Source organism: Tribolium castaneum, chromosome 1, assembly GCF_031307605.1.
Source record: "Tribolium castaneum strain GA2 chromosome 1, icTriCast1.1, whole genome shotgun sequence".
NCBI classification, from domain to species: Eukaryota; Metazoa; Arthropoda; class Insecta; order Coleoptera; family Tenebrionidae; genus Tribolium; species Tribolium castaneum.
In genome coordinates, this window is record NC_087394.1 from 2,845,735 (window position 1) to 2,869,436 (window position 23,702).

At 30.1% G+C, this 23,702-nt stretch overlaps 1 protein-coding gene across 4 annotated transcripts; it reads right to left on the bottom strand.

Annotated features, from left to right (window-relative positions):
- Positions 1-256: 256 nt before the first annotated feature.
- whd (withered) lies at positions 257-22,938 on the bottom strand. 4 transcript variants are annotated; one of them, XM_064359776.1, is made up of 13 exons: positions 22,689-22,938; positions 14,737-14,891; positions 12,107-12,243; positions 11,558-11,834; positions 5,310-5,830; positions 5,052-5,256; positions 3,001-3,108; positions 2,918-2,943; positions 2,196-2,261; positions 1,953-2,015; positions 1,285-1,717; positions 758-1,069; positions 257-707 (listed from the first exon to the last, which is right to left on the bottom strand). In XM_064359776.1, exons 2-13 carry the CDS (start codon positions 14,875-14,877, stop codon positions 615-617), a joined length of 2,382 nt encoding a protein of 793 aa, XP_064215846.1. In that variant the 5' UTR covers positions 14,878-14,891; positions 22,689-22,938; the 3' UTR covers positions 257-614. The 4 variants fall into 4 exon arrangements, with proteins under 4 accessions (XP_064215846.1, XP_064215847.1, XP_008191464.1 ...); XM_064359777.1 differs by lacking the exon at positions 22,689-22,938 and adding an exon at positions 22,305-22,632; XM_008193242.3 differs by lacking the exon at positions 2,196-2,261 and having other exon boundaries at positions 22,689-22,937.
- Positions 22,939-23,702: the final 764 nt, after the last annotated feature.

A 23,702-nucleotide genomic window follows, 5' to 3' on the forward strand; every position in this document is an offset into this window, starting at 1 on the left:
TAAACGTCTTTGGGGCCTAAATGATTGAAGATAGAGATATGGTGTCGGGGACTTTTTTGTAGGAAATTTAATTCTCCACAACTTTCTTCTTAACGTTTTTCTTGCAGCATTTTGTAAAATATGAGGCAGAGTGCAAAAAATCTGATTTTATTTAATGTAGTTTACGATAAATTTTTCATGTTTGTCTTATTATTGAGAATTTATAGTGTGTGTATATTTAATTTAAATCGGGACGAGGTTTTATGAATAAAAATCGTTTGTTATCAAATATTTATTGATTCATAAGAACGTAGGTACAATTGATTAGAGGTCCACATCATTTTTCCAGTAAAAAACTGATTGATTAATAAAGTCAAACATTGCATTGATCCTTGCATAATAACTAAACAATCGTAGAGATAATACTCGCACTCATTAGCAATAGTAACAACAATATTACAATTTTAAACAAGAGTTCAAATAATAAAAAACAAAAAACAGAATAAATTGCAACAACCACACGGTTTTGTGCCTAATGCTCGCCAAAATCGGCAATAACTTAAGTTTCTTAACCTAAAAACCGAATACCACCTTGGAGATTGTCTTAATTAGATCCCAAAAAAAATCCTAAAAAATTATTTGTTACCATTCTGAGATTTATAATCAATATAGAGCGCCTTCATGTCGGCAAGCGCTTTTTCTATTCTTTTAGCGAACCGGTGGCAATCCTAAAAATTAAAAATCACTCCAATTCTGATAACACATTCGGTAAAATTACAGTTTTACTGCTGCTTCGCTTGTTTGAAACGTGGAAGAAAAACATATCCTCGCCCGCGATGATGTAGGAGACACCGTAACCGTCATCTGCAACCGGACCAAACCCACCGCCTGCTGATATGCACTCTGGATATTTGTTGAGATCCATTCTGCCAGTTTGGCCGTGCGGTGTCTGCGAGGTGGACAACCTCCACGGCTCACTTAGCACCTCCTGGAGGAATGGCGAGTCCACCTCTAGGTACTTCGACACTACGTAAAGGCAAAACAAGTGCCTGTCGATGCCCTTGCCGCACATGGCGTCCTGATAAGCGACCTATGAAAATACAAAAAAAAATTCAAATGCCCCGCCAAAACTTTACTAGTACAGGGGACATGACACCAGATGCCGCCACTGTTTAGTTACTTGTCTCTGTACAATGAATATAAAAGTGTAAGATCACTTGTAATTGAAATTTATTTGAAATTCAAATTTCCCGCACAATTTTGCCTAGTTCAGCGGCCACACCACCAGACGGCGCTACTTCTTACCTGATGTCTTTGACACGCCGTTCGCAACAACTGAACCCTTTCCTCGGTGGTACTTTTCGGATTTTCCATGGCCTTGACCCAATTGGAAGCTTCAATGGTACAAGGGCGTACGGTTTCGGTTCGACCTTCACGGAAAAGTCTTGTCATACTGGCTTCATAAGTCAGGTCAAAACGACCAGCATCGCGATAGTAGGCCAACTGGAGCGCCATCTGTAGGTAGGCGTCAGGACTCAACCGACACTGTTTGATAAAACCTTTGCCGTAATGATCATGGACATAAATACGCAAATCTATGTCTTCGATGAGACTTTTAACGACTTTCATACTCTTATCGATGGCTTCTTGGCACTCGAACCGGATTTCCCAGTTGAGGCGAGTCGGAGTAGGCGGTGTTAGTTCAGGTTTACCAAGCGTATTTCCGGTTTTGTCATATCTAAATGAATTAATCATTTTTAATCATTTCTTGACTAGTAATATTGAAAAAAAAACATGCTACTTGACAACAACACGACAGAGGGCGCCATTTTGTAGGTTACAGTTTTTTTTGCCAAAATGGCGCCGTTTAAAGCATCCACAACAATTATAGCCATGCAGGACAAAGACAAGTTAGTGCAGAGAAATGATGCATTGTTTGTTTTTTTTTACCCAAAATCAGATTATAAAATTACCGTTCGGATCGCTCATCGAGGATCAGGAGCTCCATTAAATGAACGATAATCGCAGCGTCAGCCCTAGCCATCAAGAAAGAAACACAGTTAAATCCACAACCACTTTGAGAACGTATATACAAAAAATAAGCTTTCATGGCGGAAGATATGGTACAAAAACAATGATGAAAAAATAAAGTGGGACGCAACAGCAGGTTCCATTCACCTACAGAGAGTAAAAACACGGAGAAATTTTATTATTACCGGGTCTCGTGGATCTGGGTCGTTACCACCCATTCCCATACATGGGAAATCACTGCTGCGTCAGCCCTATAAACATACGTTGAGAAAAATGCAACATAAAAATCATAAAAAAAGAAGGAAAAATCAAGAGAGAAATCGGTCAAGCAAACAAATAATAAAGTGGAATTTTGAATACTATTATCGCATTTTGAAAAATTCTAAGATGAATAATTGTTTTGTAACGAGGAATTAATATTTTTTTGTGTTTAGGTTCTGTATTTAAAACATGTTGATATTTTATCATCAACTTCTTTTTGTTTTGTTTTGTACATTTGTTTTTTTCATATGTATTTATTATTTAACTGAAAATTCTTTGTTACTTATTCATCTTGGACTTTTTAGTTTAAAATTCTAATTTCACATATTTACAAAATCTTCTACTTTTATTACAAACTCTTACGAACACTGTAATCCATTTCTTGTAATCCTTCAATTAAAAAACCGCCAACAATTTCAAATTTTGACAAAATCTTCCAAGCCTGTAAAAACATAAACAATATTCAATTTTTTTGTCAGATATTTAAATCTCCATGGACTTCTATGACGTAAATTTTCTTTAAAAAAATTCACTAATTTACATTCTCCAATGTTTTAGTATTCAACAAAAACTTCTAATTATCATCGTGCAATAATGCAAAATTCGTGTTGTTTAAATAACTCAATAAAAATCAAATAAAACTCACCACGAATGCTCAGCATTGAACCCAATCTAGAACAAAAAAAAAAACATTTCTACAACGAAAAAAAAAACAAATTATTAACACACCCTTCCATTGGTGCCAACACACAAAGTGAAGGATTTGTCGAACCACCGGTCGTAACCTTTGCCATGGAGGAGGATTTTACCGTAGTTATCCAACTTGGACGGATCTTTCTGAAACAAAATTATTAATCAAATATTTTAAACTAATCTAAATTCTTTACTATTTATTTGGAAAAAAATACAGGAATGTTCACAAGAAACTGGAAAAACTGATAACTACAATTTTCACGGAAAAAATTTACTACCGACTACATAGAAAAATTCAAATAAGAAAGTCAAACATTTCATAATTTTTTTTTTATTTCGAGGATTTGTTTTCGACTACTTTTGGAGTAAGAATGTTTGTTTTGAGATAAATACATTATTTTTTCTAACAAAAGAAACTTATTATAATTTTTTGTTAAACAGTTTTTCTTTTTTGCGTACAAAAAACTTGGGTTTTTTATTCTTTTTCAAGAAAAACTTTTTTGCTTAAAATTGACCTTTTTTGTAAGATCTCGCTCAAATTGATTGAAAAAATTTAAATTTAGGTCGAAAATAACAATATTTCTACCTCTTACGAGCGTATAAGTACGTTTTTGTGATGAAAATTCACTTATTTCCTAAGTTTTCCCTAATCTCCAAAAAATCATCTAACTATTTAGGTTAAAAAATTATCAAACATAATGGTTTTTTGATTTTTTCAGGCGTTCTAACATATTTCCATCAACTAGAAAAACTATTTTACTAAAAAATTTCTTTCCTGGTATTTTTGCCTTTTTTGAGCGTTTATGCAAATTTTTCTGTAAAAATTCATTCATTTCAATAGCTTTCGTTAACAAAAATATGCTTTTGTGTTCGTAATTTTCAACTAAAATTATGGCGCAATTTTTGCCTTTTTCAAATGTTTAACTTAGGTTTTTCTTGACAAAAATAAAATTTTTTAACTAATTTTAATTAAACCTTTGAACATCAAAAACTTAGAACAAATACGAATTTTTAGAATGCAATTTATTTTGCAAAATTTCGCTCAAACCAAAAATATTTTTGAGTTTTAGACCATTTAAGCATATCTTTCTCTATATTCCCTGAAAATTTATTTTTTTTTGCTAAAAATTCTCTTTTTTTCGTAAGATCCTTCTCAAACTGGTAAAAAAAATCAGATTTAGGTCGAAAATAACGATATTTTTGCCTTGAAAGAATTGTTCGGCGAAAATTTACTTGCCTTTTGTTATTCTATTTGATAAAAACCTGACGCAATTTTTATTTTTTTAAGCATTCATGAAACTCAATTATTTTTTATAATGAAAACACTCCGCAAAATTTTGTTAAATGTTAAAACAGGTTGAAAAAATTTAGGTCGAATACTAAAGTATTTTTGCTATGTTTCATCTAAAAAGTTTTTTTGTCTAATTTATTTTGCATGTTCAACCAAAAAAAAACAAACTTGGGTGTTTTTTACCTTTTATACATTTAGGCACATCTTTAAATCCTATTTTATTTGCTAAAAATTCACTTGTTTTTTACATATTTCTCCCAAACTAGTCAAAAAAATTTATATTTAAGTCGAGAATAACGATATTTCTGGTTCGTTTAAATACGTTTTTTTTTGAGGTAGAAAACCTCTTACTTTGGAAGTTTTTCCTAAATCTCCGAAAAAAAAAACAATTACTTAGGTTGAACATAAAAATGTTTTGCTTCTGTCAAGCGTTCTAACAAGTTTTCATTAACTAGAAAAACGTTTTTCGTTAAAATTTCCTTATCTTGTTTTTTTATATTGGATAAAAATCTACATTCTTCATAAAAATGTTACGCTATTTTTACTTTGAGAGTGAAAAAAAATCACTCATTTTTTCCAACCATTTGGAATATCTTCGCTCAAAATTAACATTAGAAAAGAAACTTATAGTTTTATGACAAAATACACTCGTTAAATGTACGCAATCTTAGGTCAAATACGAACATATTTTTGCAATATTTGCCCAAAAAACTTTTCTTGGCTATTTTTTTTGATTAATTTTAACTTGATGTTATTTCCACAAAAAAGCAACTTTTTTTCGAATTTAAACACCCACCTGATCAAACTCGTAGGGAATGTCGTCCAAAGCGACCACAAACGCCGCTTTTTCAATAATATCCAACGAAGTTTTATTCACCCCTTTGGTGAAAAACATCCTTCTAACATTCGCCCAATGTGTCCTTTCTCCAGCCGTCAAAGCCGCCAATTTCTCCTCCCCTGGCAAGGGCTCAGACTTATCATTCAAAATTTGCTCAATTTGCCTACAATTGAAACTTTAAACCGACACAAACCCCCAAAAAAACTCTCTACTAACACTTGAATTTCGCACGGTTTCAAAATCCTCCCTTTGTAAATCACAACTTTGAAATATCTCCCTTTATGATACACCACAATATGATTCGAATCCTGCCAATGCTGGATCTTGTCCGTTTCCATTCCCGGAATTCGAGTCGTGTTGAAAATTCTCTCATACTGCCAGGAACACAACGGAACAACTCCTTGAATCATCATCGGTTCGAGCTCTTGTCGTTCGACCAATCTCCGCATTACGAGGCAGGAATTTATGACCGAGGCTGCTCTAGCGGCTTGGATGGACGTCGGTGTCATGAAAATTGCATCAATTCCGTAGAAATTCGAATTGATCATGAGGGGAGAACGGCCGCGTAAATAAACGTATTCTTCCCACCAGTCGGAAACGTAGTTGCTTGACCACCAAGATTTTAGCCATAAGTAGCGTTGGAGTTTCTTTCCGATGCCGTTTTCGAATTCAGAGGCAAGGCGCTCCATGCGTTGGTAGTTTTTATCGTCGAGGAGCGGACGAACGCTCCTTAAATACTGAAGAACAGAAAAAAATTACCGCTAAGTTAAATAAGCAAAGTAAATAGAATAGTGGAAATTTTCAAAAAAAAAACACATCAAGACTTTATTAATACCCAATAAAGATTGAAAAATAGATCTATTTTCTTTTTATTTACAAACTATTCACATTTTTTTCTTATAAAATTTTCGGCTCATCAGGCTAAGTTTAACGATTAGATAACACATAATTTTTATTTTAGAATAAATCGTCCACACAAAATAAACAGATTAGTTAAAGAAGTATATTTATATATAAAAAAAACAAATCAAATTTGAAATATGAAATATGAAAAATAAATATGACAAAACTTAATCGTTTTATTTACAGGTATTATTTACAATTTTTAGAAAATAATATAAGAAATTCTTCATTCAAAATTTTTTCTTAGCAAATTTTCTGTGGACTTAATCAATGAGAAGAAAAAAAATACATAATTTTCAGTCCATTAGACAGAGTCTAACGATTAGCTAACACATAATTTTTATTTTAGAATAAATCACCCACACAAATAAAGTATATTAAAAAAACACAGTCCAAAACATTTTTAACACTTAAAAAAGTTAATAAAACATGAAAAAATAAAGACGAAGCTTTTTTCATTTTATTTACAGATATGACCTACAATTTTTTAAGAAAACAATGTAAGAAATTCTTTATTCAAAAATTTTTCTTAGCAAATTTTCTCTGGACAATCAATGAGAAGAAAAAAATTACATAATTTTCAGTTCATTAGAGAAAGTCTAACGATTAGCTAACACATAATTTTTGTTTTAGAATAAATCACCCACACAAATAAAGTATATTAAAAAAACACAGTCCAAAACATTCTTAAGATTTAAAAAAGTTAATAAAACATGAAAAAATAAAGATGAAGCTTTTTTCATTTTATTTACAGATATGACCCACAATTTTTTAAGAAAACAATGTAAGAAATTCTTCATTCAAAAATTTTTCTTAGCAAATTTTCTGTGGACTTAATCAATGAGAAGAAAAAAATTACATAATTTTCAGTTCATTAGACAGAGTCTAACGATTAGCTAATACATAATTTTTATTTTAGAATAAATCGTCCACACAAAATAAACAGATTAGTTAAAGAAGTATATTTATATAAAAAAAAAACACAAATCAAATTTTTTTATGAAATATGAAAAATAAGTATGACAAAACTTATCGTTTTATTTACAGGTATTATCTACAATTTTTTAGAAAATAATATAAGAAATTCTTCATTCAAAATTTTTTCTTAGCAAATTTTCTGTGGACTTAATCAATGAGAAGAAAAAAATTACATAATTTTCAGTTCATTAGACAAAGTCTAACGATTAGCTAACACATAATTTTTATTTTAGAATAAATCATCCACACAAATAAAGTATATTAAAAAAACACAGTCCAAAACATTTTTAACACTTAAAAAAGTTAATAAAACATGAAAAAATAAAGATGAAGCTTTTTCATTTTATTTACAGGTATGACCTACAATTTTTTAAGAAAACAATGCAAGAAATTCTTCATTCAAAAATTTTTCTTAGCAAATTTTCTGTGGACTTAATCAATGAGAAGAAAAAAATTACATAATTTTCAGTTCATTAGACAAAGTTTAACGATTAGCTAACACATAATTTTTATTTTAGAATAAATCACCCACACAAATAAAGTATATTAAAAAAACACAGTCCAAAACATTTTTAACACTTAAAAAAGTTAATAAAACATGAAAAAATAAAGATGAAGCTTTTTCATTTTATTTACAGGTATGACCTACAATTTTTTAAGAAAACAATGCAAGAAATTCTTCATTCAAAAATTTTTCTTAGCAAATTTTCTGTGGACTTAATCAATGAGAAGAAAAAAATTACATAATTTTCAGTTCATTAGACAAAGTTTAACGATTAGCTAACACATAATTTTTATTTTAGAATAAATCACCCACACAAATAAAGTATATTAAAAAAACACAGTCCAAAACATTTTTAACACTTAAAAAAGTTAATAAAACATGAAAAAATAAAGATGAAGCTTTTTCATTTTATTTACAGGTATGACCTACAATTTTTTAAGAAAACAATGTAAGAAATTCTTCATTCAAAAATTTTTCTTAGCAAATTTTCTGTGGACTTAATCAATGAGAAGAAAAAAATTACATAATTTTCAGTTCATCAGGCAAAGTCTAATGATTAGCTAACACATAATTTTTATTTTAGAATAAATCACCCACACAAATAAAGTATATTAAAAAAACACAGTCCAAAACATTTTTAACACTTAAAAAAGTTAATAAAACATGAAAAAATAAAGATGAAGCTTTTTTTCATTTTATTTACAGATATGACCTACAATTTTTTAAGAAAACAATGAAAGAAATTCTTCACTCAAAATTTTTTCTTAGCAAATTTTCTGTGGACTTAATCAATGAGAAGAAAAAAATTACATAATTTTCAGGTCATCAGGCAAAGTCTAACGATTAGCTAACACATAATTTTTATTTTAGAATAAATCACCCACACAAATAAAGTATATTAAAAAAACACAGTCCAAAACATTTTTAACACTTAAAAAAGTTAATAAAACATGAAAAAATAAAGATGAAGCTTTTTTTCATTTTATTTACAGATACGACCTACAATTTTTTAAGAAAACAATGTAAGAAATTCTTCATTCAAAAATTTTTCTTAGCTAATTTTCTGTAGACTTAATCAATGAGAAGAAAAAAATTACATAATTTTCAGTTCATCAGGCAAAGTCTAACGATTAGCTAACACATAATTTTTATTTTAGAATAAATCACCCACACAAATAAAGTATATTAAAAAAACACAGTCTATAGTAATTTTTGTATTAAGTGCGCGAAATGAGTGTTTTTTTAATGGCGCCTGAGAATGTTATTTTAGTCGAGACCGCCAGGTCGAGACCTAAAAGACATTCGAAGGCGCCATTAAAACATGAATTTCGCCACGAAATACAAACAACGTTTTTTCTACAGCCTCCAGATGAAGAAAAAAGTAACAGAAATTAGTTGGAACAAAATGGTCTGATAAATCGAGTTGCTTGCATGGTTACGATGATAAATAAAAGTGATAGTTGCGAAAAATTTGTCACAATAGGTATTTTTGTTGAAGAAGTGTGATGGATTTTAGCAGCGAAAACGAAATAGATGCAATTGCAAGCGCGGCAGTGTCGAATCTTTTGCCTGCTAAATCAAGACCGCAGTACGAAAAAACGTATCTTCAGTTTCGGCAGTGGTGTTCTATGAAAAAGATTGATCAAGTAACGGAAAATGTTTTGTTGGCGTATTTGGAAGAAAAGTCTACCACCTTAAAGCCACCAACACTCTGGGCCCTTTATGCGATGTTGAAAGGATAAACGGGGGCACGTTTTCGTCATGCACATTTAATTTTCATATGTCAAAGTAAATATCTATTATTATTGTTTTGTAATATTGTTCTGTATAATTATAAAACCTTTAAAACTACCTCTCATTATCGATCCGTCTCTTCATTTCGGTTGCTGTTGATGTCTTTTCGTGTTACTAAAATTGTAACAGAAATAAGTTGGAACAAAATGATCTGAAAAATCGAGTTGCCTGCACAGTTAAAAAATATTATTTTTTCACTGTGAAACCGTGAAAAAATAATATTTTTTCACAGTGAAAAAACGTCAAACTTCGCGCATAGGTAACCATGCATAAATGTCACGATTTTTTGACGGCTGTAGAAAAAAACATTTTTAACACTTAACACTTAAACAAAATTAGAACATGAAAAAATAAAGATGAAGCTGTTTTCCTTTTATTTAAAAATGTTAGATAAAATTAGTTTTGCTCTGTTATCAAATTTTTGTTGGATTAAAAATGAAGAAATTCAACTAACAAAAAACTGACAAAAACAATGCGAGTTTGTGCAAAATAGGTAAAAATCGCTAAATTTTAGCAAAACAATTTGACTTGCTTTTAAAAATCAATGTACATAATTATTTCAAAGATGAATGAATGAATGAGAGCAAAAAATCTATGATAAACAACAAAATACTAAGATTAAAAATACACGTTTTTCAAACTTGTTTCGTACAAAAGTCAGTTGATTCTTACAAACGATTAAAATTGACTGAGAACAGCTCCAAATCCTTTTATTTTTTGTTTAAGGTAAAAACGACAATTTTTGCACATTTTGCATATTATTTTCTACAATTCCTTGTTTAAATACCAATCAATCCGCCTAAACAGTAAAATAATAACTAAATATTAAGCCCTAAAAACAAGTCAAATCGCCCTATTTTGACTAAAACCCACAATTTGAATACAAGTTTTATTGAAAAGTGTTAAATTACAACGAACCCTTGCTTAAAAATGGACTCAATTGTCTTATTTAGGACTTCTTTTGATCTCTTTTTTTCAATATAATCTGCTTATTGACAAAGTTTCCTCGTTTAAAAACCAATATAAAATTAAATCATCTTGAATTTTAAAAAAGCCCAAGTCACCTAAGAATTAGTCAGTTCAGCCTATTTTAGCTTAAAACGACGATTTAACAATAAGTTTCATTAAAATATGTTAATCTGCACCGAATTAACCCAAAAAATGAGCCAAAAAACTTGAGACGCGTTATATTAATCTGTTCATGTTCAATGATTTTTCGCTTAAAAATTAAGTTCCAATAAAATTGCAACGATTCCTTGCTTAAAAATAAGCCAAATCGTTTATTTTCAACAACTTCTAGCTTAAAAAACGACGATTTAAGCTCGAGTTTCATCGAAATAAATTAAATTTCAACAATTCCTTTCTTAAAAATGAACCAAATCAACTGAGAATAGCTCAAATTGCGTTATTTAGCCGTATTTTGTTGAAAAAAGGCTTACAACCTAACTAAATTTGTCCTGATAAGACCCAAAATCGTCTTAATTCGACCAGAAATGTCAATTTTTGCTTTTCGCTTTTCGCTTAAATAAGCCAAACTGGCTGATTTTCAACGATTTCTCGATTTATTTTGGCGGAAAACAACAAATCAACCAAAGGTTTTGTTAAAAAATTTATTGATTTGGTGCATTTTTAAGGATAAGTTGATATCGACTTATTACAAGAAAAAAGTCAAGAAAAAAATTTCTGGCAAACTAAAAGGTGATTTCACTCGTTTTTAAGCAAGAAATTGTTGAAAGAAGTAGGGAAATCGTGGTCTTCCAGAGCCACCCTTACTTGTAAATTTATTCTGTTAAAATATATTTATTTCAACAATTAAATCTGATGATAATATTGCAAATCGTCTTAAAAATTGTCGAAGACGCAGATTTTTCCGTACTTTTTAAGAAAAAACTGTCCTAAAAAAACGCCAAATTTCCTAAGAATAGCTCAAATGTACGAAAATTTTCGCACTTTGTTTCCAAGAAAATGTTGATTTCCAGCGATTTTTTGTTAATAGCTTGAAAATATTTAAAATCGCTTTATTATTGGCTGAAAACGATGATTCAAGCACAAGTTACTTTAAAATACATTGATTTTGCTCATTTTTAAGCAAACAATCATTGAAACACGTACAAATATTTTTTATGTACTGTAAGAACAATAAATGAATAATACATTAATAATAAAGTTAATAATGCAGGAAATGCTACAAAACATTTTTAATTTTTAATCAGTAAGTTGAGTCAAATAGTTAACAAAACCGGAACAACATTAAAAAAAAAATCAATAAATAAGATCTACTTACTCTGCTCATGGTGTCGTGCAAGGAGGGCAGAGGTAAACGTGGCAGCGAGCCTTGGAAACTGTAAAGTTTTGGTGTATTCCAGCCGCTAAAAATTCTAACACATATGAACCACATTTTCGTAGGCAAAGATGTTTTAGTGCCTTTACCTCTCGCTTCATACATCCAACCCTTGTACATAAGTAATAATTTTAATGTGTACCTAAGGGTGAATATTATAGCTAACCAATAAACTAATGCTGCTAAAAAGCACGCGAGGAGTTGCCATCGCGTGGAAGTACTGAAAAAAAAAAACAAAAAAAATAGTAAATACATTTTTCAACTTTTAAAAATGTTCAGATTTTTTAGCTACGTATAAAGCGAAGTCCACGATTTTAAATTATTGCAACACATTTCTTTGTTTGATTATGGAAAAAAGTTTGCATTGAACTTTAATTATTTACAGGTTATCGTATCGTAATGATTTTATAATTATATAAATGTTAATAGAATGGCCGACTCCGTCTATATCTATCAGTAGTTGCAAGTTCTTGGTCAGAAAAAAATACTTACTCATTAAATAAATATAAAAATTTCGCAGCAAGATCAAAGGGAACCGCCCTGTCCATGTAATGCACAGCCGTGACAATGGAAAATATCAACCACAAACTCCACAAATGGCCTGGATATACACCATTGTGAATGCTATTCTGTAAAAAAATTCAAAATACAAAACGATATTTTATGGAAATTTGTTTCCGAAGAGTGTAAATTTAATATTAAAACAAAAACACCCATTTGCCAACTTTTATCAAGTTTTTATTATTCAATGTGAAATTAGTCGCTATGGTTTTTATGGTCTATTGTAACAAGAATCCCAATTTGTTGTAAATAATTTTAAATGTTAATTTTTTAGTCGTTAAAAATTCAATATTCATTTTATGCTAATCTTGTTTGGAAACGTTTTAAAAAAATATTTGAGAAAATTGCAAAATAAAAAAGTAAATATATTATACAGGGTGTTCCGTCTAAACCCCACATAAGAAGTATTGGCGGTTCTAATAATAATAATCATCTGAAAATTTGTATACAATCATAATCTCTTAGGTCCTGCGCAATGCAAATAATTTCAAGATGGTGACACTTCCGGTTATACCGGAAGTCGCTTTCAACTTCCTTATTTTAAAGGGGAAGCTATATTTTTTCATGCGTTTTTGAGTTACTAGAGTTATTTTAAGTTAGTTTTCATAAGCCTTCCCTATACCTAAATTTAGTCGTTTGCGAAATATTTTTGGATTTGCACCTTCGAGTTCAAAAATCAATAACTCGGCTATTTTTTAAAACTTGGAAATATTTTTTAGCTCGTTTAAAAGAGAAGCCTAGATATTTCCTTTGGTGTTTTCAAATTTCTATAAAAGCAAAACAAACCCGAAATTCTTAAAGTTAAGTTTCAGAACAGTAAGCACCCATAACTAATTTTTTTCAAATAAAATCCGACGAATTTTATTTCATTAAATCGTAAAGAATTTCGATCTGTATTAGCATTCCCAATACATTGTTTAATAGATTTCAAATTACAATAACTTTTGTTGGAATTGAGAAATTCATTAGTCATAGGCTGCCATGGAAAAAATGTGAGAAATTTAAGTTTTTTAAACCAATATTCAATGAATTTATTTTGTTTTCACAGCCAATACAATTTTGAAAATAATTTGTCGTTTGTTTAATCAGAAATGTTTTTATGGCAAACTATGCAAAAATAGCTGTGGTCAGTACGAAATTTTCTACAATGTCCAAAAAACCAACATAACTTGAAAATTATCACAGATAGGTATAGGGAATGCTAATACAGATCGATGCAGAAAAAAAATCTCCCCAATCCAGTAAAATAAAAATTGGGACATCCCATTTGAAAAAATTAAGTTATGGGTACTTAAAGTTGTCCAAACTTAACCTTAAAATTTTTGGGTTTGTTAACTTCTTTTCCAATTTTGAACACACTGGAGGACAGATATAGGCTTTCTCTTTTAATTCTCCAAATATGATTTCGAAATCTCAAAAACTAAGAGAGTTACCGATTTTTTAAGTGAGAGGTGCAAATCCAAAAATTTTCAAAAAATCTTAAATATCTCGAAAACGGTTAAACTTAGGTATAGGGAAAGCTGATAAAAACGACCTTAAAATAACCCGACTAATCCAAAAACGCATTGAAAAACATAGCTTTATACTTAAAATAAGAAAATTGATAGCGACTTCCGGTATAATTGGACGTGCCGCCATCTTGCAAATATTTTCATTGAGCAGGACCTAAGAGATTATGGCTGAATACCAACTTTAAAATTAATATTTTTTAGAACTTTCAATACTTCGAACACTCAAGGGATTTAGGCAGTTTGTCCCGAGGTACATACGCAATTTTTTGCATATTTAATTTTTTTTATATTTAAAACAAAGTAATAAAATCACATTTATCTTCCCGTATTCGCAATTTTATTCCACTTTCATTTTCACTATCGTGAAACCGCATTATTTTCATCAAATGATTCATAATCGCACAATTACATAAACAGCAAAATTTATTTAACTTTTTTGTAGGAGAAATTTTATTACTCATTCTGAACTAAATTTTTTCTATGTCTGGCACGATTTCGCAATTCTATTACGGATCTTCGTAGACAAATCCGTCTAAAAATTTTCCTTTTATTCGCTCATTTAAACGATAAGTGTGTACGTAACCAAGACGTAAATTTCAGCTTATTCACAACTTGGCAACACTCAGTCTCAATTAATTGGGACCTTGAACACATTTTTCCCCCCAAAAACGATGTCCGTATTAATGGAAAAGAAGTCAGTCCAATGATAACACAACCAATTAATGAGTGTTGTAGTGTAACGAAAAAATCACCTATGCATTAATAAATAGCCTTTCAAATGGGTATTTTAAGGCTTGGCAAATGCTTTATGTTATTTTAAGTGCGGTAAAAACAAGCGATAAACAATGTAAATAAAACAGTACGCAAACTACACCTCGTTTTTACCAATAAAATATTAAGTCACGACCATTTGTTGAATTTCTCTCATTATAATCATTATCTGAAAGCGTCAATTGTTGACACAAGTCTTATCGATCGCCATTGAAATGCTTTCGCATACAAATTAACCCATCATTGTATTGAATCAGATAACGAAAATTGATGACGAACCTGAAACCTGGCGATTCGCTTCTTCCAAGAGCGAATACCGGATTGCCACACCAGGTGAAGGACTTCTCTGTCGAAGTTGACGTCCCAGCCTTCGTGGGTGATGGAAAACGAGAAAGCAACAGCTGAATGGGCTTCCGCCATGACTCTTCTTCACTCTAAATAAAAAATTCAAAATTCACAGTCACAATACATTTACAATTTTTGCATAATCTAGCGTACCCAAGTAAACACTGCATAAATCATTTTGATAACGTTGTGTAATTTTGGAACTTGGTGCATTGTAGATGATTATATACTCAATGTCATAAAAATTGCAACACCAAAAAGGAATTTGAATTTTTTGACGAAACTTGGCACAAATGATTAAAATTTGAACGATTTTAATCAAGTGGTAAGGGAGTTTTTAACATTTAAGTTCTTTTACCAGCAAGTGTTATTCTTCCAATTTTTTGCTTTTCTGACTGTCTTTATAAGTATTTTTTTAAAATTCGTTTAGGTTTAAGTGTTCTAAAAGCGTAATTAGGCCTGGAGACGACAAAACCAAAATTACTAACAATTTAGGCAGTTTTGAAAGAGGCATAATTTTTGGAATACAAATAGGGGTTTTTCAATTAGAGAAATTGCTAGTGGTTTGGATAGAAATCGAAGTACAATTAAGCAATGTTATCAGTCAGACTGGAGAAGGCCCAGGACAGCGCGAAAGAAAAAGCATACCTTAAAAAAAACAAATGAAGTCCAAAATGGTCGTCTCTGGAGAATGGCTATAATTTAATTACAAGACAATTTTTTGCCCAATGGGTGGGTTTAAAGGTCGTTTTTTATCACTTTGGACTGTTTACTATCGAAATTGGTCATTTGGACTGTTTTTTGGTTTTTCTTGGTATGGGAGAAATGAGCAAAAACGTTCATCTAAGCCTAACCCATCAAACCTTTCTTCCGAAACACACGCGTTTCGACCATAATGTGGTCAATGTATTCAGTGCATATTGTCACCTGAGGATGACCACTTTGTGGTTGAAACACTTTGTTTTTCCAAATAAAAGTTTTAGTGTGTCAGGTTTAAGCTGTTTTTGCTCATTCCTCCCATACCTAGGAAATCCAACAACAAGCAGTCCAAATGACCGAATTCGATGGTAAACAGTCAGAAATGAAGTACGACAATCTTCGAACTCAACCATTGGTCAGAAATTTTTCTTGTACTTGAATTATTGCCATAATCCGAAGATGACCATTTTGGACTTCATTTGTTTTTTTTTAAGTCTGCTTCATCTTTTCATCTAATCAATGAGTGATAACATCGCTTAATGGTACTTAGATTACTCTTCAAACAAACAGCGATTTCTCTAAACAAAAAACATCTATTCGTTTCCCAAAAATTGTGCTTCTTTAAAGTTTGTTTAATTGTTGGTAATTTCTTTTTTTTAAACGTATTTAAAAAAAAAACACTTCAAAAATTGTCAGAAAAGCAAAAAATTGGAAGAGCAATATTTGATTAAAAACATTTGTGCCAAGTTTTATAAAAAAATCCTATTCCTTCTTGGTGTTGCAATTTTTATGACACTTAGTATAATACGACACACAGAAAAAACGAAATAAAAACTACGATTAATTCCGTTGAAAAATTTACCCAATGTCGCTGAATCCATTAACAATGAAATTCAAATTAAAATTAGTGTTGCATTAATAATTTATCAAACTTGAACTCCTAATACATTTTTTTATATTGATCAATACTGTTTTAAAATTTAAAAATATTTAAAAAAATAGTAAACAACATTTAAAACTTTTTTAGTTTTGCTATAGTTTTGTTTGTTTGTTTCTTTGTGAATATTGTCCTGCCTCTAAACCAATAATTTAGTTTATTACAGTAATTGTCGCTCTCAACGAAAAATATGATTACTTGCATGATTTACAATTTCAATTATTCGGCCTTGGCTGGGAAAGTTGACTAACTATCCATAAGTCACATTATCAAATTAGCAATTTGTCCAAGGTTTTTGAGACAATACCAAAGCCCTTGGTGCAAAATTTTACGAACTAATTTAGTGCAATTAGTTGAATTTTCCATCAAAAAGCCCAGAAATAACGAAATTAAGTTGGACGATTTTTTTTCGAAAAAAACTATCAATATTTTTAATTTTGCGAAAATCTCACAAAGCAATAAGCTCAGAAAAATTACCATGCAATGAAATATAGGGTGTTATTGCCATTTCTTATTTGTTATTTTCATAAAATCGTAGTAGCTTATGGAATATCGACTCCGAGATCGCTTTCATTTTAAAAGATGCGCTAAAGCTTAGGGAATTGATTGGAAAAAAGTTGGTTAAGTTATCTTGAATGGTTCTGATGTTATAAATTTTTCTGTACGAACGCTACTGTCACACTTAAATTGATATACAGGGTGTCCCAGCGATGTAAGAAAGTCTATTCTTGACCTTTAAATGTTCGAATATTAATCTTTTTTGACGAAAGCCGTACATGCTAACCTTCCGACCCACCTAAAATTATTTTCAAGTATACAGGATGTTTCCGAAATTAGCTAGAATACAAACTTTGTTTTTTGTTTTAATGAACCAATATATATTTTTTACATTTTTGAATGTAGTTTTTAACACTGGTGTTTTTAGCTAAATTGTTATTGGTCGATTTCGTTTTGTGTCTGAAATAATTTGATTTTTTTGACGAAAACACGCTTTAAAAAATTGAACATCTTAGAAAAGTAGAACTTTGTTGGAAGTTGAATATCTTCAAAATTTTAAATGAAACACCCAATTTTTTATTTTTGCATATAAAAACCTTTAAATTGTCTCTCTAAAACCATTAACAGTTAGTGTCTTTTGCTAATTACTTCTAAAGATATTTACCTATAAACATAAAAAAATTATAAACTATTGTTTCAGTAGTCGAAAATTGAAATTTTTTGCTAATCATTTATTACCGTGAAATAACTTAAATTTTAATATAAAAAATATATAAACACCAACAAATGGTTGTGGTGTAGTTGCTATGGTTATGGTATGGTTTACCATGGTAACAAAAATGCTCATGAATAGTTTACATTGTTGTTGAAATTAACTTTTAAAGATATTTATCTTTCTATTTATTAACTTTAGGTATTTGAAACTTTGACAATTTTATAATCTTTGAGAAGCAAGAACAAAAAACAAGGTGTTCCATTAAAATTTTTCAAGATATTCAACTTTTAACAAACTTCTTAGTTTTTTTATTTTCCCAACTGTAATGCGCTAAACAACTGGAACAGATTCAACTCAGAACTTTTCCCTCTAAAGTGGTGAAAGCCCCACTTTTTTACGATTCTTTGGTTTTGTGTAACATTTTTTTACGTTTTTAATTTTTTATCGACCAGTACAAGTTCAAAGATCAAAACCATCATCAGTATTAAAAGCTACGTCCAAAAATAATAAAAAAACTAAGTTTGTATTGTAGCTCATTTTTGCAACACTCTGTACATTTGAACATAATTTTAGGTAAATAACTAACTAACCAACTCGCTGGAATCCCCTGTATATTCAATGATCAATAAATTCGTCATCTGGCGGCAATAAATTAACGATTTAATCAACAAAACGTAATTCACCAAGTTTGCGTAACATAATTTTTTCTCTTTGCCACTTTAAACAAAGCTACAACTTTTATCCTATTATTTGCTCATTTTCCTTTGTTTTGCGATAAAAGTGATTTGTACTTAACTTAATGAAAATTCTGTACCAAAAAACTGTACCATTATATGTAAACAAGGATTTGACCTTTGTCCAAGTAAACAACAATTGATGAATGCTGAGGAATATCAGCGAGGCTGTTCACCTTTTTATGTCCCAATGTAGGTGTAATTCACTTCTTAATTTCGAAATTTACGACCTTCGAAGTATGGTTTCTGGCAACAGTAATGATCTTGAACACTGACCCCTAATGACGCGTTTGCTGATTAAACAAATAACGCAACAATTTACCCCTGAGATTTAACCGAACTTGACATTCTTGTGTGAACTACCTGCGATTTGAAGGCAAACGCGTGGAGACTGCAATTTTTTCCTTTTTCCCTCGATGGAAACTCACCTTGCGGATTATTTGTCGCTTAATTGAATTGGAATAACGTAACATTGACGAAACCTTGGAATTTGGAAGCGCTTTCGGACATGAAAGCTTGTAATTACATAAATTCATTGGAAAATAATTAAAATGACTAATGATCGTTTGTTGAGGTTCGAGAGTGAAATTCTATTGTTACGGTCTCCTACATACAGTAGAAAGCGCACAGTTTACTAGTTAGAGACGTTTTCAAAAATATTGTACTGAAATTACTCGACAATATCCTATTTTAAGACACCGACGATCGTATCTGGACGTGTAGTCAATCAGAAAATTGATAAGCTGACTGATAAGTGTTTGCACAAATTAGAGTAATGGCAAGGTAAACTTTTTTCGCAATTTACGCAGGATTCTAAGGTATTTCCCAAGGTTTGCTAATAAATTCAAAATGTTCAACTTTCAGACAAAATAACATAAATTTACAAACTGGAGACAATTCGTTATTAAACCTTGTTTATTAACAAAACAATAATTGAATTATTCAAACAATTAAACATTTGTATTGTGATTTTTAATAAGCAAACAACCACATATTTTTTTCATTTTAGGTAAATATGGACTAAACTTTTATTTAACAAGTCACTAGTTTTTCGGTAGGTTGATAACTTTACAAAAATTTTATTGAAAGCATTGAAAATAGACGCACACCTACATCAAAGTTTAATTTTTTTATCAAATTATATTTGCGAAAACAAAATTTATTTTAATGTTAATTATTAGACCCACAAAAAACTGCATAATTTAATTGTTTTCTCTAAGCACAAAACAGTTTACCAAAAATTAAAAACACTCACCCACTCTTTACTATTTTTGGATAAATAAGACCAATGTACAGGCTGAGTCTGCTAAAGGTATTTTTACGAAATCTCAAAAACTAATAGTAGAGACATGTGTTTTTTTTTCAGAATTTGTTACCCCTCTTTCCAACTTAAATTAATTAAATTGAAAAAAAATAGAATCTTAATTAATTGAAATTTTATATTGTTTTGAGCAAAAAATTCTTAATAAATTTTTTTCTATTAGCAAAATTAGGTTTATTGGAACTCATAATTCTTATTAAATGAGTTGTTTGTAGGTGTTATCGCCTACTTTTTTTAATTATTTTACACGAAACAACGTTTGAGCATTGCTTGTTCTAAAACGACATTTTAAAATGTATTTGATTTTTGTGGTTTTTTTGAAACGTTTTTTCAGTGCTGTATATTGATTTCAATTTTTGTGGAAAAGTATTTATTTTTTTATTATTTATTTAAATAATACTAATAAATCATTTATATTAATAATTTATTTAAATACATAATTTTTACAAAGACCTAATTTGTTTGTTTAATACAATATTTTTAATTATAAGAAATTGAATACAAATTCTATATGATTATTAGTTTTTGGGATGTAGTAAAAATATACGTAAAACAGACTCACCCTATAAATACCTAAAGTTTCATTTCAAAAAATTACATTCACAAAATTACCATTAAAGCAGAAAATGAGTTAAAAAAAATAGATAAAAATTTAATAAATTTCATTTTTTATTGTTGTTTACATTTGTTTTTGACTATCTAGTGTCATAGTTACTGTCAAATCTAGAACTTTACGCAAATATTATTTAATTCGCAATTGTTTGTGTTCCATTTTTTTATTTTTTTTATTTTTAAAGACATGATATTATTTACTCATTCATAGATAATAATTCGTTATTCAAAAACAATACACATTACCAGACATCATAAAAAATAAGAGAAAACAATTAAAAAAATAATAACACACTGAATCTAGTGTACTTCCTAAATAATAATTTTTATTACGCAATGAAAACCAAAACCATTAGTAGATAGTTGACAGTAAAAAAGTCTACAATATAAAAATTAGAACAATTAAAAACAGTAACAATTAATTAAATTAAAAAAAATTATTTCTTGCTAGCGCCTACTTTTTTTTAAATATTTTACACAAAACAACGTTTAAGCATTGCTTGTTCTAAAACGACATAGGAATATATTAATTTTTTTCAATAAGTATTTGATTTTTGTGTTTTTTTTAAACGTTTTTTCAGTGTTGTATATTGAAATTAATTTTTGTTTATTTATCTAAATAATATTAATAATTATATATAAATATTTTATTTAAACATACATATTTCTTTACAACGAATGTGTTAAAAAAGTTCAGAAAACTTGAATTAATTTTCATTTGTCAAATCTAGAACTTTAAGCAAATATTATTTAATTCGCAATTATTTGTGTTCAATTTTTTATTATTTTTTTTTATTTTTAAAGACATGATATTATTTACTCATTCACAGATAATAATTCGTTATTCAAAAACAATACACATTACCAGACATCATAAAAAATAAGAGAAAACAATTAAAAAAATAATAACACACTGAATCTAGTGTACTTCCTGAATAATAATTTTTATTACGCAAAGAAAACCAAAACCATTAAAACCATTAGTAGATGGTTGTCAGTAAAAAAGTTAACAAGATAAAAATTAGATCAATTAAAAACAGTAACAATTAATTAAATTTAAAAAATTATTTCGTGTTTTATCAATTTATCTGAATGTTTACAGGTAAAATAATAAATGTTACTCGGAGTAAAAGTGAGGTCGTGTGGCTAAACGAAATTATTTACCTCACTACGTTCGGAAGCCTCGCCTTATATAAAAAAATTACTCTTATTCCTATTAACCTAATTTACTATTCTTATGATACTTAATTTTTTTTTTATTTAAAATGACGATTTTTAAGTTGACAAAATTGATATTCAGATTAAACAGAAACAAAACCAGTTGTTTCGAACGTCAAAATCAGGCTACAGTGTTACAGTGTTGCCAACTGAAACAGCAATTTTTGTTCACCCTGTAGGCACTACTATAAAGCCTTGTTAGTTTTGATATTGCAACAATAAAATGTTGATTATGTAGATAAGAAAAATTATTTGTTTTTAAACACGTGTTGACCTTTAACCAAATTTGAAGTAAGTACTTGTCTAGAAACCTGAACAATCGCAGTTTTATCGCATTCCAAAGCCAATCTGGATCAAGTTTAGCCCAAAACCAGTTTGAAAAATTTTCTTTCAAAACGACATCTGAGCCAACATTTGCACATTTTCATAACCCAATTAACTAAACTTTCATTCATGAAGCATGTGTTAAGGCCATAAAAGCGTGAAAGCCTATCGCTCGCCTCAACTTTCTTTCAATCGCAAACAAAAAACGAATTAAAACGTTCTGCAAATTCCTCACAAACAAATAACAATGACGTCAATCGCACAAACTCGTTATTAATGAAAATCGCAACCTTCAGACACCGACGACAGTGTTAACAAAAATCGAGCAAAATTTTGAGTTTTGAGTTGTGTGTGTGGGAGAGCGCGCAATAACTGTGATAAATAAACAGTCCAAAGTCCAAACTAACAGTCCAAAGGTCGCATCTTGTGAAAATTATCACTCACCGCAACAAAATTGGGCAAAAACCAGGAAGTCAATAGTTAGCAGCACCACAGTGGCGTTTCGCCCGATTTTGTGCCAGAAATGCAAAAACACTTAGTTTTGAACGTGGGAGTGTGGCTCATGCCTCATTTGATTGGTCGGTTCAATATTCAGCCTTTGTTTGTTTACTATTCCCAATCAGTTTTAATCAATTGAGACGCCTCTCGTGAACTTATCGCGATTATGTGGCAGTCATATGGTTTCACTTCCTCCAACAAGAACACCTCCAAGAGCTTAAATTAACTCGTGACCCAAATCCAAACAGGACTTCGCTTGGGCCGTTTCTAATCTACTTTTAACACACTAGACACAAAAAACACCAGAATTTAGCTCAAAAAAGCACTCACCCTCAAACTTTCAAACGTGGATGCGGTTTACTGGGGCATACCTCCGGGGGGCACGGGGGTGTTTTTCTCTCAAAGTTTTGCAAAACTAGCCACGAATTGGAGCCTCCAGAGGACAAGACTCGGAGACGGCACAACGCGGAATGCTAGTGCGAAAATGTGGGACACTTGGAGCAAGTGCAGAGTGGTGGCGGTTGTTGGAACAGCCTTGAACTGTCATTTTACAGTTAAATGAGCGGCGTGAAGTTAGCCGCGAAGGAGTGAATGACTCGGACAGGGGCGTACGTGCGGTTCGAAAACTGGTGTTTTTTGGCTCTTTTTTATAACAGAATATCGGGTTTATGTCCGACCTCTGGTCATTAAATTGTGTAAAAGAAAAGTGGTTTTTGTTTGGTGGCAACTTGGTGGCTAAAAAATTGACGGGTGTGTAATTAGGCAATTCATCACGTCTTTTTGTATTTTTTTTTCTTGAATAATTCCAAAGTTTTGTCAAAATCTGTTTGTTGGCTGACTTGTCAAGTAGGAAAGTTCATTCATAAAACATGGCATGGACAGAAACGCACATAACAGATGCGAGTAATTTCAAAAGTAAATGCTTATCAGAACACAGAATAATCAATCAGAAATGACTTATGGAAGAAAGCGAAGAATTCATTTAAAGTCATTTAGGGGCGTAATTTGCAATCTCATGTCAAAATAAGTATTTTTAGAAAAATATAGTAGATCTTTAAAAGCAAAGTAACAACAAGACCAAGAACTTATCAGTATTTTTAGTTTAAGTTTTTAGTACTTCAGAACAAATTTTTTTGGATTTATTTAGTGGAAACAACAAATCTTACAACACTGAATCTATATCTCTTAGAAAAAATCATTAATCAGTGTCTTATGGCATTCTAAATCTTTAATAAACTTGCAAATTAAACAATAAATTAAATTTGACATCATTGGAAACAAAAGAACAATAATTAAATAAAAACAAATCAAAAAGTTATATTAAAAATCAAAAATCAAGTGGCT